General features: G+C 38.8%; 1 protein-coding gene across 1 annotated transcript in view; it reads right to left on the minus strand.

The window, feature by feature from the left end:
- The window catches only part of APBB3 (amyloid beta precursor protein binding family B member 3), a 169,925-nt gene that overhangs the window by 42,914 nt on the left and 109,689 nt on the right, over positions 1-17,322 (minus strand). Inside the window, exons 5-7 of the mRNA XM_073620865.1 lie at positions 13,588-13,728; positions 9,819-9,946; positions 1,721-1,726 (exon numbers count right to left, since the gene is read on the minus strand). Coding sequence (XP_073476966.1) covers positions 1,721-1,726; positions 9,819-9,946; positions 13,588-13,728 — 275 coding nt within the window. The remainder of the gene's footprint in view (positions 1-1,720; positions 1,727-9,818; positions 9,947-13,587; positions 13,729-17,322) is intronic.

The raw sequence follows: 17,322 nt of genomic DNA on the forward strand, positions 1-17,322 counted from the left end.
ATGGTTGGAATTTCCGACAACAAGCTCACATCGAACATTTGTTGTCGGAAATTCCAACCGCCTGTACGCGGCATTACAGTGAGAATATTTAATTCCTTGCACAAAGTGCTTAACATCATACCTGCACAAGAAGGCACCTACAGACCTCAGATGGAAACTGGATCTGGTGCAATCTACAAGTTCTAGAAGCATGCATAGGGTTTAGCCTGATGTTCTTATGAAGCTGTGAGGGCGTAGCTCAGGAAGAAAACAATAGCAATCAGCCAAGAAAATTCACCCTGGTTGATAAACGCTTGGCTCAAGCAGACTCTGCCAGAAAGCTTTGGCTAGGGTTTTGGAGGGCCTAGCAATATAAGATCATTACCGTACCTGACTACACCACCTGCATCAGGCAAGTGCTGTTAAGAGTCTGAAGCTGACATTATTTGTCTGCATAGGAGATCTGCAATGTTGCAAAGGGCTCATCAGGAGCTTTAATATGCACAGAAAATAAAAATATAATGTGAAGGCCTCTTATTCTTGCTGCAGTCCTGTTCCCATTCTGCCATTTAGGTCCAGGAGTGAATGCATTTCCAGTATTTCCACCAGCAATACAAACTGATATATGGAATTAATTTTAAAAACAGTTTCACATTTACAGCTGTACTAAAATCCTTCACATTTACAGCAAGGCCAGAACTGGTCTTTTTACACTCCCTTCAGTGTGACTTCAATTTATAAAAGTTCAAATTAAAAGTTGAGATGTTGAACTGCAACAGGGAAAATGATAATAAACAGACTAATTAACAACAAATTGGGATAAAAGAGAACAAAACGGGATATTAAGAAAAAAAGTATTAAGGGATGGACTTTTTCTGACCTACCCCTTTGAGCATAATTATAACTTAGTATTAACAGATCACTTACCACAATCCTGATCCAAAGATAAAGTCTTTACAAACTGACATAGTTTCTCTAAAATATATTTTAGCGGGTGATTTGTGTTTTAACATTACTATGCTTACACACGTGTTACTCTACCACTTATAGGTACCTGAAAAACTATTTCTGATCATATTGCTTATCAGTTGCATTATATGTATAACAACTTCCCTGTAATGAAGGTACAATACTATATTGTACATTTATTCCTTATATTAAATGTGCATATATTTTAATGTATGTGAGTCCTTTATATATAATTTTTTCAGTATTAGGTCTGCAGGAGATAGGATTGAACACCCTTACAGGGACATTTAGCACCCCGCTTTCTGTTCTCTTCTTATATCGACTGTTTAACGACTAAGTTCACCTTTGTAAAAAATTCACCATGCAATCAAGGGGCCACCAGTAGTCACCCATGGTCAGTAGAGTGTCCTCAAATTTCATCTTAAAAATTTGGCTACCTTAGTTTCAGGAGATATGGAGTGAAATCTGGGTATGTCACTACTGCTCTTTGTTCTCCTTGCTGGAGGTTCTGAAATGAGGAAGCAAAACTTTGCCTATGTGAAGATGGTGAACTCTACAATGCATAACAAGGCATGGTAAGCCAGTAATGTGGAAAAGACCGGCTATGTAGGAACCCCAGGCAATTTTGACGGCTAGTTTTGGTCCTATTCTTGTCTTTATTTTGGAGACAGCTTCCAGAGTTCAATTATTTCTTAATGAACCTGTTGTTTGCCATGCAAGGTTCCTTTTTATCATTGTATTATTAACATTATACATACATATATCTGCTTACCTGTCCCTTCAGGATTCACAGATGAAAAGCCAAAAGGATAAAAAAAGAAAAACACATATTAAAAAGCTTACCAAACAGTATAATGCATTTGGCTTTATCTATTTAATACAAGATAAGCCTAACAGCACAGCTAAACATAGCTTTTAAAAATGAAAGGGTAATGTTGGTCTATTTCAAGCTCTTATTTACAGTTCACTATTTATAATGCAGCTTTCTTGGTTATAATCCCAGAGGAGGTACATGGACCTGAAGAAAGGAAATATCACGCTCATTCATGTGGTTTTGCTGTCTCTAAAGCCAATGGAGCACTTAACAGCTGTATCCAAAGGACACATTGAAGATACTTCTATAATTCATCTCACAGTGTATACTCTTGGAGGATCTTCTGAACTCTGATTCATTCTGACAATAGAAGATTCTATAAATAGCTCTCAAAGTCCCTGTGGGCATCTTCCTTTCATGAAATGTGGACAGGTCAAAATCCATACTGGAAGTTAACTATTGCAGTCTCAGACAATGTAAATATGTGAACACAGCAGGGAAAACACAGGAAAAATGAATTTCTGTACATAGTATATACACCACAAAGTGAAAGTCATTTTTAGAAGAACTGGAAATCAACTGCATGTTGGTTACTTCTTCATGTAGCCACACAGAGGGGCACCCCAACATTCAACTTTATTTTTGGGTCAAATCCTAGGATTGTGGGACACCTTTCAGTTACAATGGAGGTCTATGAAAACCAATGTATGTTAATAGTCAACTTTATGTCAACCAAACACTGTAATCAACAATAAGTTAGTAGTCCTGCTGTTGTCTGGAAGCTGTAAGCATGATGTAATCTCTATGGTTCCCAGTTAGATAAGAGATTTTGATGTTTCCTGGAATCACTATGGAGTAGGTTATCCTTTCAGGGAGCTTGTACCCAATAAAGGAGTGATGTGGGTTGGTCTTATTAGGGTTCCAGGCTAAAGCCTCTCTGAAAGGGAAAGAAAAGATGATCCACAGGCATAGGCAGACTTTTAGATGGGTATAAAAGTCTGTCACATTTAAGTGTAAATTTAGGGAGTTTATTGAAGTTTATAGTTCACAGGCAGGGGTGTAGATAAGGAAGAGGAGTTAGGGGGTGTTCAAACTCCCCCCCAGAGTGTCCTGCCCAATTGCTGAACCTGTGTCCCTCCTGCCGTGGCTGCACCGCTCAGCCTCAGCAACTTTGCAGGTTGCACAGCACTCAGAGTTAGCTACTGTATATCAATATACGGACTGACAGGATCCATCCACTGCCGCTGCCCACCACTGTCAGCTAGAGTGATTGGCTGCTGGGACCACCGGCATTCTAGCAATCAATCACGTGCTTGCTCCATCCCCGGCATTGAGAGAAGGAAGGGGGACTCTTAAAACTCTGATACAATGAGGCAGAACTCTGGGGACCTTGATGTAAGGGGGAGGGTGACTCCGGGGACCCTGATGTAAAAAAGAGGGGCTCTGGAGACCTTGATGTAAGTGGGGGCCCTGGGGACCATGATGTAAGGGGGGCTCTGGGGACCATGACGTAAGGCTGGGGGGCTCTGGGAACCTTGATGTAAGGAGGGGAGACTCTGGAGACCCTGATGTAAGAAGAGTGATTATGGGGACCCTGATTCAAGGAAAGGGAACTCTTAGGACCCTGATTTAAGGAGGAGGACCTTGATGTAAATGGGGTGACTCTGGGGACCCTGATGTAAGAGGGGAGACTCTGATGAGTATGAGGATGAGGAGAATTCTCGTGAGCTGAACCAACCCAAAGAAAAATTATCTATGGCCCTGTTCATAGGTAATTTTACCCCAGATAGCAAGCACTGCAAGTTTGAAAATGACTTGTTAAGCTATTGCTAGACTTGCCAGGCATCACAAGTTTGTTGCACAATTGCAGCAAGTCCGCATTGCATGACTCGAGATCAACTTTCTTTGCAACATTCTGCAATTCTGCTGCAAGTTTTGGTTCAGTTATGTTGTGCGATAGTCATCCCACCACAGTGGTCACTGTGACTCTCAGAGCTCTTGCTGTAGACTCACCACTGCAACTTTGCTCTTGCTAGAGACTTGCTACAAAAATTTGCTACAAATTGTAAAAGTGTCAACTAGAACTTGTGCTTCAAGTGCTATGCAAGTGTATAACTTGCCAGTGAAAAAGTGCAGCAAGTTACCAAGACTTACAATTCAACACTGCCACAAATTTGTGGCAAGGTATCCTTGCTATCTGGGACCTGTTACTTGCGAACTGCAAACTTCAATAAACTCCCTAAATTTATCCTAAAGTGTGATGGACCTTTATACCAGGCACATCTCCTGGTGTCACAGTGGGCTTAAAAGAAGAATTGAACACTGCGCTCAACTATACAGTGTAACAAGTGCAAAAAACATGATTCACAGTGATATAATAACAGTCCCAGTCCCACTTCAAAGCGAGGTAAAGTGCTCATGCGTTGATCAGAAAACAGTGCCCCAATTCGGTGTGCAGACACAGGTGCCCCACATGGATGTGCACTCATCCTTATGAGTTGACCATCTATCGCTAGAGTGGTCACTTGCCCTTTGTAGGGATAATGAGACCCTAGATGGTATAATCTAGGTCAGCTATACTCAGACTAATCCTCCATGAGTGGGGAGAAAGCAACAGCAGAGGGAGGCTTCCATAGTGTAAAACCATTGATTTTTTTGTAAAAATTGAAGTTAAAAAATATATACACTCACATTTTTAGGTGCCTAAGCCTGGCACCCGGTGTGATCAGCATGTATGATTGTAGACGCCGCTGGCCATCATCTCGACCACATATCTACCCGATATTACTATCTCAGGGAACCGAGCCTCACCGCAGGCCAGCGGCGTCTACAATTGAGACTGGCCGGCGATTCCTATCATCATACATGCTGATTACACCAGGTGCCAGGCTTAGGCACCTAAAAATGTGAGTGTATATATTTTTTAACTTCATTTTTTACAAATAAACCAACGGTTTTACACTATGGGAGCCTCCCTCCCTCTGTTGTTTCTCTCTCCTCACTCATGGAGGATTAGTCTGAGTATAGCTGACCTGGATTATAACATGATTATACCATCTAGGGGTCTCACTATCCCCACAAAGCGCAAGTGACCACTCTAGCGATAGATGGTCAACTCATAAGGGTGAGTGTACATCCATGTGAGGCACCTGTGTCTACACACCGAATTGGAGCACATGTTTCTGATCAGCGCACAAGCACTTTACCTCACTTTGAAGTGGGACTGTTATTATATTACTGTGAATCATATTGTTTTCTTGCACTTGCTACACTGTATAGCTGAGCGCAGCCTTCATTGCTTCTTTTAAACATCTCTATACCCATCTAGAAGATTCCTTTTGCATGTAAACCTGCTGCTATGTCTGTGAAGGTTCTCATTTATCCAGGTCATGGCATAGCTAGTAGTAGCTATTAACATTAAACTGAACTTGTTCTGTAATGTTGAAGCTGTTTTGTAGCTTATCCAAACTACTTCTTCAGTTCTAATAAGTGTTAGGAAAACACCCCAGCACGTAAAGCGGTTCTTCGAATTCAAACACATCTTGCCCTCTCTCCACCCCTCCTCCCCTCTTCTTCATACAGACCACACTTTTTTTTTCTTGTTTACTTTTTCTGTTTTTTTTTCTGGGAAAAACCTTTGAGCTCGCCCCTCAATGCATGTCATTCACCTAGGCGATTGACTTGCATTAAGCCTGCTGTGCCTCCTGGGATATGCACATCACATATCCCAGGAGGCATACTGTAGTACTACATTAAGAAATGAGGAGGAGGGCGGGCCCAGGGGCTTAACACGGAAGAGCCTCCTGATGATGTCATTTAAGAAGATGGCGGCGCAGGACCGAACATGGGCAGAATTCTGAGAGGATCCGCTGGGCAGGTGAGTATGTTGTGAAACTACCCTGTTCTAGTATACATAGTCCCATACATGTGTCAGAAGGGCTACACGAGTGTTAATTCTTTGATTCAGATGGCTAAAAGTGTGCATAGTTTGCACTGAACTAATTACCAAAATGATAACCTTATAGACTTCTTTTAGGGTGACTTCGTTTAGGGTGAATACTGTCAGAGACCATATGATGAACACACAGGGATTGGAATACCTGATACCAGTACCAATGGGCTGGTATCAGGGTTTTCAAATAGCTGTATCTTGGGAAGGATAGCATGGAGGTAAGTGTGATTACCACAATACACATACATCCTGCAGTCCTCTTTTAAGATTTTGGAGGTCAGGTTTTTGGACATTGTAGGTCACTTACAAGCTAGCATGCAGACATGAACTAACTGCCCCCATGCAAAAAATGTCTTTGGACTGCTTCACAAATGTGAGTGCTTGGCTTTATCAAGCATACACATTTATGTCTATTAAGGAGGAAGGTACAGAAAAGCAACCCTAGTTTTGGCTTATCTCTGGGGGAATGGTAACGGTTGAGTAGTTTTAGACTGTTATGCCCTGTACACACAATCCGACATTGATCGGACATTCTGACAACAAAATCCATAGATTTTTTCCGACGGATGTTGGCTCAAACTTGTCTTGCATACACATGATCGCACAAAAGTTGTCGGAAAATCCAATAGTTCTGAAAGTGGTGACGTAAAACACGTACATCGGGACTATAAGCAGGGCAGTAGCCAATAGCTTTTGTCTCTTAATTTATTTTGAGCATGTGTGGCACTTTGTGCATTGGAATTGTCCACACACGGTCGGAATTTATGCGAACGGATTTTGTTGTTGGAAAATTTTATAGCCTGCTCTCAAACTTTGTGTGTTGGAAATTCCGATGGAAAAGTCAGATGGAGCCCACACACGGTCGGAATTTCCGACAACAAGCTCCGATCGCATATATTCTGTCGGAAAGTCCGACTGTGTGTACAGGGCATTAGAATTGTCAGCTGAGGCTGTTTACATTTACCAAAAATGGCCCTTAATCCAACAGAAATTGACTGGGCATTTTCCATGTCTATGACCACCTATAACATTTCACAGAAAATTCTGATTCTCATTCAAGGATAAAGCCATATAGAATGGAGTTTCCTCTTTAACCAGATTGCATGGGTATTGTATTATACTTTGCTAAAGAGTGCTTTGTAGCAGGACAACAAGCCGTAGCTGATCAATTCACTCACTGACAGCCGATATTTCTAGCATTAACAGCCCTCTGGACTTGCAGCAACTATCGAAATTTTGGCACTTTTTCATTAAATCTGGAAAACTGCATACATAATTCAGAAAGCTCTCTAATTTAGCCACATGACTGTATTTTTCAAATCTCATTAGACACAAATCCTTGAATGAGAAATAACTGTCACTTTTAAAAAAATAAGTATACTTTTCCTGGTGTGTTAGCTTTGTGAAATAAAGTGGTTGTAAACGCTTTACATATATCCAGTGAAGTGACTGGCCTCAGGTGATACACAGAGATTAAACATAAGTTGTATCTGTTTATCTGTAGTCTTCTCTTCTTTACAGCCTTTCAAAGTCCAGAATTTATAAAGCCTGTCTGAGCTTTTAGAAAATGGGGAAAAGAGCTGAAGTTACACACTGCAGAGTTTAGTGAGGAGATCTCTGGGAGCTGATTGGAGAGAAGAGACATCCCCCCTTCACACAGCAAATAGGAACAGAGCTGATGCTTTCAATTGCAGGTTGTGTGCTGGAGCTCCCTCCCTGTCACCTTTTTTTCTCTTGGTGACAGGAAAACTTGTCAGAAGTGATTCATACTGATAGCAGATGACCAAAGGCAGACAGAAATTACACCTATTGCTCCTAATTGAGACAAGTACACACTATAGAGGATAATGCTTTGTTCATATTTAATGTCCGAGGTTTACATCCACTTTAAGCCTGTTACATCATTAACTTATAGCACTATGACTGGAGTGTAAAAGTTGAGTTTCTTTTTGAGTGAAATGGCTCTCTGAGCAAAATAAAAAGTGTTTAATGAAAAACATTATCCAGATAAAATTACATACAAAATAGCAACTTCAGTATCTAAAAAAAAGTTTGTTTCATTTTATTTTGCTGTTGTTAGTTTTTTTTCTATACAAAAAAAGGGACAAGAGAACCCCTGAAATATTGATGCTGCCACCAATTTAATTTAATGTGTACGCTTGGCAAAGAAGGTGGATACTTGCCAAGAGTGAACTCTGCTTTCCACGTTGCTAATTTGGACTGGTGACCAGGGTTGTAAGTCTTCTCTGTCACTCTAATACCTTTTGGACAGAGTTACAGCATAAGATCTTATATTTAATGTAATACCAACATAACTATAATTACAATTGACCTGTTTCCAAGCAAATAATAATCATCAACCATCATTCATCATCAGATGTTTTCATTTGGCATCAGTGAACATTTTCTTCATTACCAAAAAAGCCCTGCAGTGATCAGGAATTCCTTTGCAAATTGCTACTTTGGAGGATGCTCTGCACCTAGATTATGAAGAAAATTATGTATTGCAGAATTCCTCAATCATTAGTGTGTGCCAAAGGGGGTATACTGTTGTAAACAAACAGAGGTAGACATGTTTTACTTATTCTAAAAGATAGGGGTTGGTTAGAAATATTGAAATCCCATTTAGAGGTTCTGGCCCACAGTCACAAATACTATAGTTAAATGGACACACAATAACCAGGTCTTAGGTAAGTTTCTGCTGCTATATAGAGTTACAAAATATAATAATGTTGAGAAACACTGATGGATGGTAAAGTTGGCAGATAGGAAAGTCAAGTATTGCTCTTGGGTTGTTTTTAATTAACATTTTAGAGGTTTTTTTTTAATTTTCCTGGGCTCCTATGCATTCTTAAATATCTTCAGTTGGAACTTGACCACCCCACACCTAAGACTGTGTGTCTCTTTATTGGTCAGGGAAGCTCCTTACATTGCACTGAGAGTTGTGGTTGGTATAACAAAGTTCTGATTTCAGAGCTGGAAGATGTCATATGCATACTGAGCTCTCCAGGTTCCAAGAACTTACAGTTCTACAGCTTTTCTGTGAGGAAAACTAATTTCCGTTTAGTATGCTTAACATCTTGGCATATTGCTGCTATGAAAGGTCACTCAGAATTCATGTTGAGGGGTGCACACATGTGTTCCCAGTCACCTGGTCTTGTCTTCTGCGTCACTCTCTAAGACTTCCCAGGGGAAGAACCCTGTGGCATCTTTCTTTCCTTCCTTGTATGGCAACTGGGTGAGCTAACTGGTATCTCAAAACAGAGGTTACTATGCAGAGCAGATATGTTTAGAAAGATAAGCTGCATGCTCTTCAGCCACATCTGCTCTGCATAGTAACCTGTTTTGAGATACCAGTTAGCTCACCCAGTTGCCATGGAAGGAAGAAAAAGGAAGAAAAGAAAGCTGCCACAGGGTTCTTCCCCTGGGAAGTCTTAGGGAGTGACGCAGAAGACCAGGTGACTGGGAACACATGTGTGCACCTCTCAACAAGAATTCTGAGCAACCTTTCATAGCAGCAATATGCCAAGATGTTAAGCATACTAAACGGAAATTAGTTTTCCTCACAGAAAAGCTGTAGAACTGTAAGTTCTTGGACACATGCATTAAAAGTGTGTGTATAGCCCATTCTTGTTTTGTTCTGAGTAGAATAGGGAAGGGTTAAAATCCAATTTCCATCTTTCAGGCTTTTTTTCTGCTGTCTGCCCTGTTGGGGAGGATTTCCTTCACTTACTGTCTAGGAAAAGCAATACATCAGTTGTGAAACTCCCAGATAATAGATGATAGGAAATTTCAACCTGTCTATTGTCACTGGAACAGGTGTCCCAAGTGGAAGCTTTCCTGTCAGCTCTAGCTCCAGTGACAACTGTGAAAATGGCCACCAGGACATTTAAAGAGTGTTGACTCTCCCCAGTGAGGATTCTAATTCTTCCCTACTGTATCCAAAACATAAAATGTTCTGGGTATGCATACACTTTAAGCCATTAATGCAGTTCCACTTCAAAACCCATGCCCATGCCCACTAAGCTCTGTTTGCTAAGTGTTCTGTTAACCTTGGGAAGGCCAATTATTACAAATACAAATATTTATTATTAACTTGAATACCTTCCATTATTGCAGCCAACACCCCACACTCGAATGTTGATGACGGGTTGAGAGTGAATCAGACTGTGATCAAGTGGATCCACCAAGCTCATTGTATCTTTTTTCAAAATCATCACCATATTTTCCCCCTAAAATGCAAATAAAATACTAAAACGTACATGTATGTCAAAAATAGACCTATGTTGCTATTCTGCATAAAGTATATTATAAAAGTCAATATCAACATAAAATCAAGTCAAGTCAAATAAACACAAGTCAGTACTAAGTGGCTAATGGCATTCTGTAGCACCTGCCAGGTGCCTATTCACACCTTTGGGGATCCCGCAGTGTTGTATATTAGCTAGGACTCCTAGTCTGTATGCCTACCATAGTTTCTACTAGAACAACACTGAATTTAAGATAACTTACAAATTTCTCAATGATTTAAAATCCACTACAACTTTTGTTCTGAAGCCAAATGGGACAGCTAGGAACCTGGTGCTAGCAAGGGGTTACATTTATTAACTATCTGTGCCCTTAGTTTTAATATACATTTTTCCTGTAGTAAAAAGTACCTGGTTATCCTGGAATTACTAGGGCTTCCTCCTTCCTGGTGGTAAATGATCTGCAAGCTCATAGGGTCTCTGCAGTGTTGCCACCCCAGTGGCAACTAAGTAAGTAAGCTGTGTATTACTATACACAACTTACTAGGTCACATGATGGCTGTTTAGCGTGGCCTGGGTTGGAGGGGGAGTTAAACCACAGCACGCCATATGTCATGTGACATTACTTTATCTAATCCATGCCCTCCCTTCCAGGCCATTCAGAATGGAGTACACTGTCAGTCAGGCATGTGTTGCACCTCTAGGAGGATCAGATGCTTGACTGACAGCGGCCAATGCTTTTAATGGTATGGAAGTGGAGGTAGTGTAATAGCTATCATCATGTATCCTTTGCGTCTCACAGACGTTTTTATATATGTCCTGTCTAACTAATCATTTGATCCTGCTGACATACAAGCTATTACAATCCCTCCCCTTTCATACATTTTTTACATTGGAGTCCACTATCAGTCAAGCATCTGATCTGCCTAGGGGAAGAAGCTCACGTCTGATTGAGAGCGCACTTTGTTCAAATTGGCATGAAATGGAGGGCATAGATTAGCTAAAGCAATGTCACAGGACATAAGGCTCACTGTTGTGTAGCTCAGCCCCCTCCCAGTCCATACTGTGATGATATAAGGGACGGAGATCATGTGATCTTGGCAGAAAAAAAAAAGAACGAAAGTACAGATAACATTATTATTATTTGTGTGCCCTACCCACCTATGTGCAGGTAGATATCACTTTAAGTAGCTCATATAAATTTAAACATACATGATCCAAAATGATGTTTCTTACTAAGCTGTGACAGTGATCAGATGTCAGATGATTTAGGTAATAAAATCCATTTAGGATGATGTCTACATGTGTCTAAGCTATGCATTATACCAACACCAGGGAGTGACTTCAATACAAAAACTGCTAAGGTGATTACTTATAGACACCTAGATGTTAAATATAGGAAAGTATATAACCTTGCTAGTCATGATAGCTAATCACCCTTACCCTTCTGACTTATAGTTTCAATTTTTTCACTAAAACAGCAGTGCAACACTGAATGGCTGTCTGCTTGTGGCACTGGCAATAGTCACACAACTTGCAAACCGTAGTTGCTGACCAAGTAATGACCAACATCAAACAAAGCAATAAGCTCTTTGTTATACTCTGGCTCAGGCCTGCTTGGGGAAATCAAAAGTAGCCTGGGTGTTTTACCCCCTTACCTTCATCAAGTAATTATTTGTCATTAAAGGTATACTAAAAAAAAAAAATCCCTGACATACACATAAGGGGTACATACTATCTGCTCAGTACTCAGCATTGCTGTAGTTACAAGTCCATCTCACTCCATTTTGTCAGTCATCTGGTGACCTCAAATCTTCAAACACTTTATGTATGCTCTATGCTATCTATCCCCTGCAGAAAGCCTCATGTAAAACAATTTTAATTCTAAGTTTCCTTCAGCAGCAAAAGGTCCAAACATGATTTGGAGGTCTGAAGGTAATTGTTGAAACAAGAAGTGGAAGTTACACAACATATGGTTCAGGTAGTGCCACCCTAACAGCACCATGGGCCCCTGGGCAAAGAAATAAACTGGGACCCCCTACCAGGGAGATGGTGACCTATGTGTGCTGGGTGTTGCTAAATTATGCTACATATTGGGTGTGGCCTTTTAGCCTGGTTAGAAATTTCTGTCAGATTTTTTACAATTTCTTTTTTTTTTAATCTTAATGTTCAGTTAATTTTGAAACACTGTTGGGGTGTCTTTGGTGAGATATTAGGGATCTAAACAGACCCCTAAAATCTCACTTTTGAGACAGAGAAATGGACTGTGGAAACACATTCCCCAGTTCCTTTCTGCAGCCTCAACTTGACTGCAGATGAATAAACAGGAGACAGAGGCTCCTGTTCATTCATAAACTTAAAGCGGAACTTCAGTCATTTTTCAACTTTCCATCTATTCATTTTTCTGCCCTTGTTGTTTTAACTTTGGATAGTAAAACATTTTTTCCCTGCCAGTAAATACCTTTTACTGCCCACTTCCTGTTTCTTGTCTGGTAAAAAGCCTAGGCTTATGACATCATGCACAGCTCTCTTTCTCTCACTCTCGTGAGAGTTTGGCAGGAAGGGAGGGGGGATGAGTCATAAAAGGGCCAATGAGAGCTGCAGAGCTAGATGTGTGCCTCTGTGTAAATCCAGGAAGTGAACAGGCAGCAGCATTAGCTACCCACAGTTAAAATGGTTGCAGCCAGACTCAGTGGAGGGAGATTTCTGCAGCATATTTGGCAAATACAAAATCACAGTATATATAAAATAACATGCACAGTGGTTGGAGGGAAGCTTCAGGATGGCAAAAATGTTTTTATTATAAATTATGTGAGCAGACTGCAGTTCCTCTCTAAGCATAGTAATAAAAGTTTTCTATGGTTCAGTTATGAATGAATATAGTGAGTGATTGGTACCAATCACTCGCTGTGTTCACTTAGAAAATGAAGGGGCAGGTAAATAACATGTTTTCTGGCCCCTTCCCTGCTCTCCATCCTAAAGATCCCCCTCTGGAATTAATCTTTTGTGACTCACCCTGCAGCAGCTGAATGCCGGCTGCAGGGAGAAGGAAATGCTGGCTTTTACCTGCTGCAGGGTGAGCCACAAAAGATCGATTTCAGCAATTTCCTCCACCCCCCGCACTGATCCCCTGCTCAAAACACATGCAATTCCCCCTCCTGGGGAGGGGGGGGGAGCAACTGCAGGAGTCCCCATACACCAGGGGTTCTTGTGTGATTAGACAGCCCTGAATTCAGGATGTTTACTACCAGCAAACCTCGGTGGTGGAAACCTCTGGATTCTGGATGTAGTGGGTTACAGAGAACTCAGCTTAAAGTAAACTGTGTAAATGTTCTGACTTAAACATGGTTGCATTCTTTTATGGGTGGCATTAGGAGCACATACTATAGGTTACTCTTACTTTTTCCTTGAATAATATACTGCAGTTTGAACAACACAAAAGGATACCTTTTTTTACCCCATTCACAATTCTCTGCATTGGTGATTATTTTAAGGGCAATTGTCCAGGGTGTCCCAGGTCCAGTACATGTAACATATAGTAACATATGGTCACTTCAGTACCAACCACATAGGGATGCTAAATGTGTCTTGAAAGGTAGTCTAGTTCATGACTGCAGGCAACTCACTTCATTTGATGACATGTCACTACTGTCACACTTAGTATGGGCCAGCTGTTGAATACAATTGTTAACAGTGATACTGCTCTTTCCAGGTGCTAGATCCTCTTCAGGTATTTCCACCCAGCCTAGGCAATGAACTGCAAAGCTCTGAAAAACAAACAAATATTGTGTGAAAAAAAAACGATTTCTTTGTGTAGTACTGTTTTTCACCTACTGTATAAGCTAGGCATAATTAATACATCAATAATGAAATTAATCTACTAGCTAGAGGGCTTTAATTTTTTTATATCACTGTCTCCTATGTCATGTAGGAGTCAGTAAATCACAGTGTGCAGCAGGGGTGCAAGTATTTCACCCTCTTAGATAACTATAAAGGCCAGAGATCTACAACACAGCAGAGCTTCAAGACATGGGCCACTGGAAAGGTAAGTATAGATTTTCTTTTACAGGCTGAGATTAGTTTACGTTGGTGCTATCAATTAGGCATGTGCAATTCGTTTCGTTCCGAATTCGTTTTTTAACGAATTTCGACAAATTCGTTAATTCGGGAATATCCGAATTAACGAAAACCCGTTTAACGTTTTTTCCGAATATTCATAAATTCGATAAAATTGGACATTCGTAAATTCGGGCATTCGTACATTTGTACATTCGCAATTTACATTCGTACATTCGGACATACGTGCATTCGTACATTAGTAAATTAGTGAATTCGTAAATTTGTAAATTCGAAAATTCGGAAATTTGAAATAATAGTTAACTAATAATAACTTAACTATTAGTAATTACTAGTAACTTTTAATTTATAGGTATTGTAATTTCCTTTTAAATTTGGCTGTTAGTGAACGTAACACATACAAATTTATCCGAAGTTATGAATGATCTGAAAAAACGGAATGGAATGTAATGAATTAATAATAATAAATAACAATAATAACTAGAAAAGGTACAATTTCTGGGGAAATTGTGAAAGTGTTCTTGCCTCTACAACTGGAGTGGGCGGAGTAACTGGGTGGGGTGGAGTGGCTTGAGTAACTGTGAAAAGTGTTAAAAAGCTTAATATTTTAAAAAGTATAAATAGTAGTAAAAAAGTTCCATCATTCGCTGAAAGAGCAGAACATTTTTTTCAAAAGTAATTTTTTTTTTCAAAAATGAATTTTTTTTAATCAAAAATGATTTTTTTTTCTTCAAAAATGATTTTTTTTTCAAAAGTAATTTTTTTTTTCAAAGGTAATTTTTTTTTTCAAAAATGAATTTTTTTATTTCAAAAATATTTTTTTTTTCGAAATTATTATTTTTTTTAAAGTAATTTTTTTTTCAAAAATAATTTTTTTTTTTCAAAAATATTTTTTTTTTTCAAATATTTTTTTTTTCAAAAATAATTTTTTTTTTAAAAGAAATTTTTTTTTCAAAAATATTTTTTTTTTTCAAAAATAATTTTTTTTTTTTCAAAAATATTTTTTTTTTCAAAAATATATTTTTTTTTTTCAAAAATGATTTTTTTTTTTCAAAAATTATTTTTTTACTTTTTTCAAAAATTTTTTTTTTTTTTTTTTAAATATTTTTTTTTTACATGGGGCGGTCATAATGTTTTGGCTGATCATGGGGTGGTCATAATGTTTTGGCTGATCATGGGGTTGTCAGCTTTTGTCACTTCCCACTCTAGTTTTGAACATTTCGCCATTCATTCCTATGGGACCAATTTCGCCGCAAAAACGTCATTTCGTGGACTATTCGGCAAAACATTCCACAAAGTAATAACACACCAATCGGGAACAATCCGCTCGTTTCGGTATATTATTTGTCTCTGTAGTGTGAAAACTGTGGGAGGAGTCTACAAGCATTATCAAGTCTAGCAGATGAAGTCACATGCATTTGGGGTGTCTCAGCATCTTGTGTTTACAACCACTGTTTCCTAGCAACGCTCATGCCCTGTTTATGCTTCCCAAATACTGCTTCATCAAAACTGCCCCATCAGAATTACCCCATCAAAACTGCCCCATCATATTCCTCTATTATAAATCAGTACATGGTGTGTCTGTCCCCTCCCCCGGGCTCTGTAATCAGAGCTGAGATGCTCCAGCCACCTTCCCCCCTGTGTATAACAGAAGCTTTGGTAACCATGGCAACAAAACAAACACTAACAGTACACTCTGATTAATGGCTAAAATTTCCTGAAATGACCTCTAAACAAATGGCCGTATTTTAAAAACTATACATCCTACAGCGAAGATCTTTATATTGTGAGAATCACAAGACCCAGACCTAGATTTTGATGTATAGTATGTCTCTGAAATATTAAAAATGAAGGCACAGTCGCAGTTTAGAAATTGCCCTTCAAATTTGGAGGGGGCTAGAGTGTAGTTTCAATGAATGTCAATGGACGGCGTGAGTTGCAAACAAATGGTCATATTGTGAAAACGATCAGGACTATGGCTTAGCCGTGGACATGTTTAGTGGCAGCAGGGATAGCTGAACGTTTTGATATAAGATTTGTGTAGGTGGGCTTGAAAATGAGGGAGTGGCGGCAGTTTAGAAATCATGTTCTGATTTTCCAGCTTTTGTCATCTCCCACTCTAGTTCCCCCATTCATTCCTATGGGACCAATTTCGCCGCAAAAACGACGATATTTCGTGAACCATTCGGCGAAACGTTCCACAAAGTAATAGCACACCATTCGGGAACAATCCGCACGTTTCGGTATATTACTTGTCTATGTAGTGTAAAAACTGTGGGAGGAGTTAGGGTGGTAAATTTGGCTATAATAATAAGAACTAGAAAAGGTACAATTTCTGGGGAAATTGTGAAAGTGTTCTTGCCTCTACAACTGGAGTGGGCGGAGTAACTGGGTGGGGTGGAGTGGCTTGAGTAACTGTGAAAAGTGTTAAAAAACTTAATATTTTAAAAAGTATAAATAGTAGTAAAAAAGTTCCATCATTCGCTGAAAGAGCTGAACATTTTTTTCAAAAGTAATTTTTTTTTTCAAAAATGAATTTTTTTTAATCAAAAATGATTTTTTTTTCTTCAAAAATGATTTTTTTTTTCAAAAGTAATTTTTTTTTTCAAAGGTAATTTTTTTTTTCAAAAATGAATTTTTTTATTTCAAAAATAATTTTTTTTTCGAAATTATTATTTTTTTTAAAGTAATTTTTTTTTCAAAAATAATTTTTTTTTTTCAAAAATATTTTTTTTTTTCAAATATATTTTTTTTTCAAAAATAATTTTTTTTTTAAAAGAAATTTTTTTTTCAAAAATATTTTTTTTTTTTTCAAAAATAATTTTTTTTTTTTCAAAAATATTTTTTTTTTCAAAAATATTTTTTTTTTTTTTCAAAAATGATTTTTTTTTTCAAAAATTATTTTTTTACTTTTTTCAAAAATATTTTTTTTTTTTCAAAAATATTTTTTTTTTTACATGGGGCGGTCATAATGTTTTGGCTGATCATGGGGTGGTCATAATGTTTTGGCTGATCATGGGGTTGTCAGCTTTTGTCACCTCCCACTCTAGTTTTGAACATTTCGCCATTCATTCCTATGGGACCAATTTTGCCGCAAAAACGACGATATTTCGTGGACCATTCGGCGAAACGTTCCACAAAGTAATAGCACACCAATCGGGAAAAATCCGCACGTTTCGGTATATTACTTGTCTCTGTAGTGTGGAAAATGTGGGAGGAGTCTACAAGCATTATCAAGTCTAGCAGATGAAGTCACATGCATTTGGGGTGTCTTAGCATCTTGT

Source organism: Aquarana catesbeiana, linkage group LG03, assembly GCF_042186555.1.
Source record: "Aquarana catesbeiana isolate 2022-GZ linkage group LG03, ASM4218655v1, whole genome shotgun sequence".
Taxonomy (NCBI): Eukaryota; Metazoa; Chordata; class Amphibia; order Anura; family Ranidae; genus Aquarana; species Aquarana catesbeiana.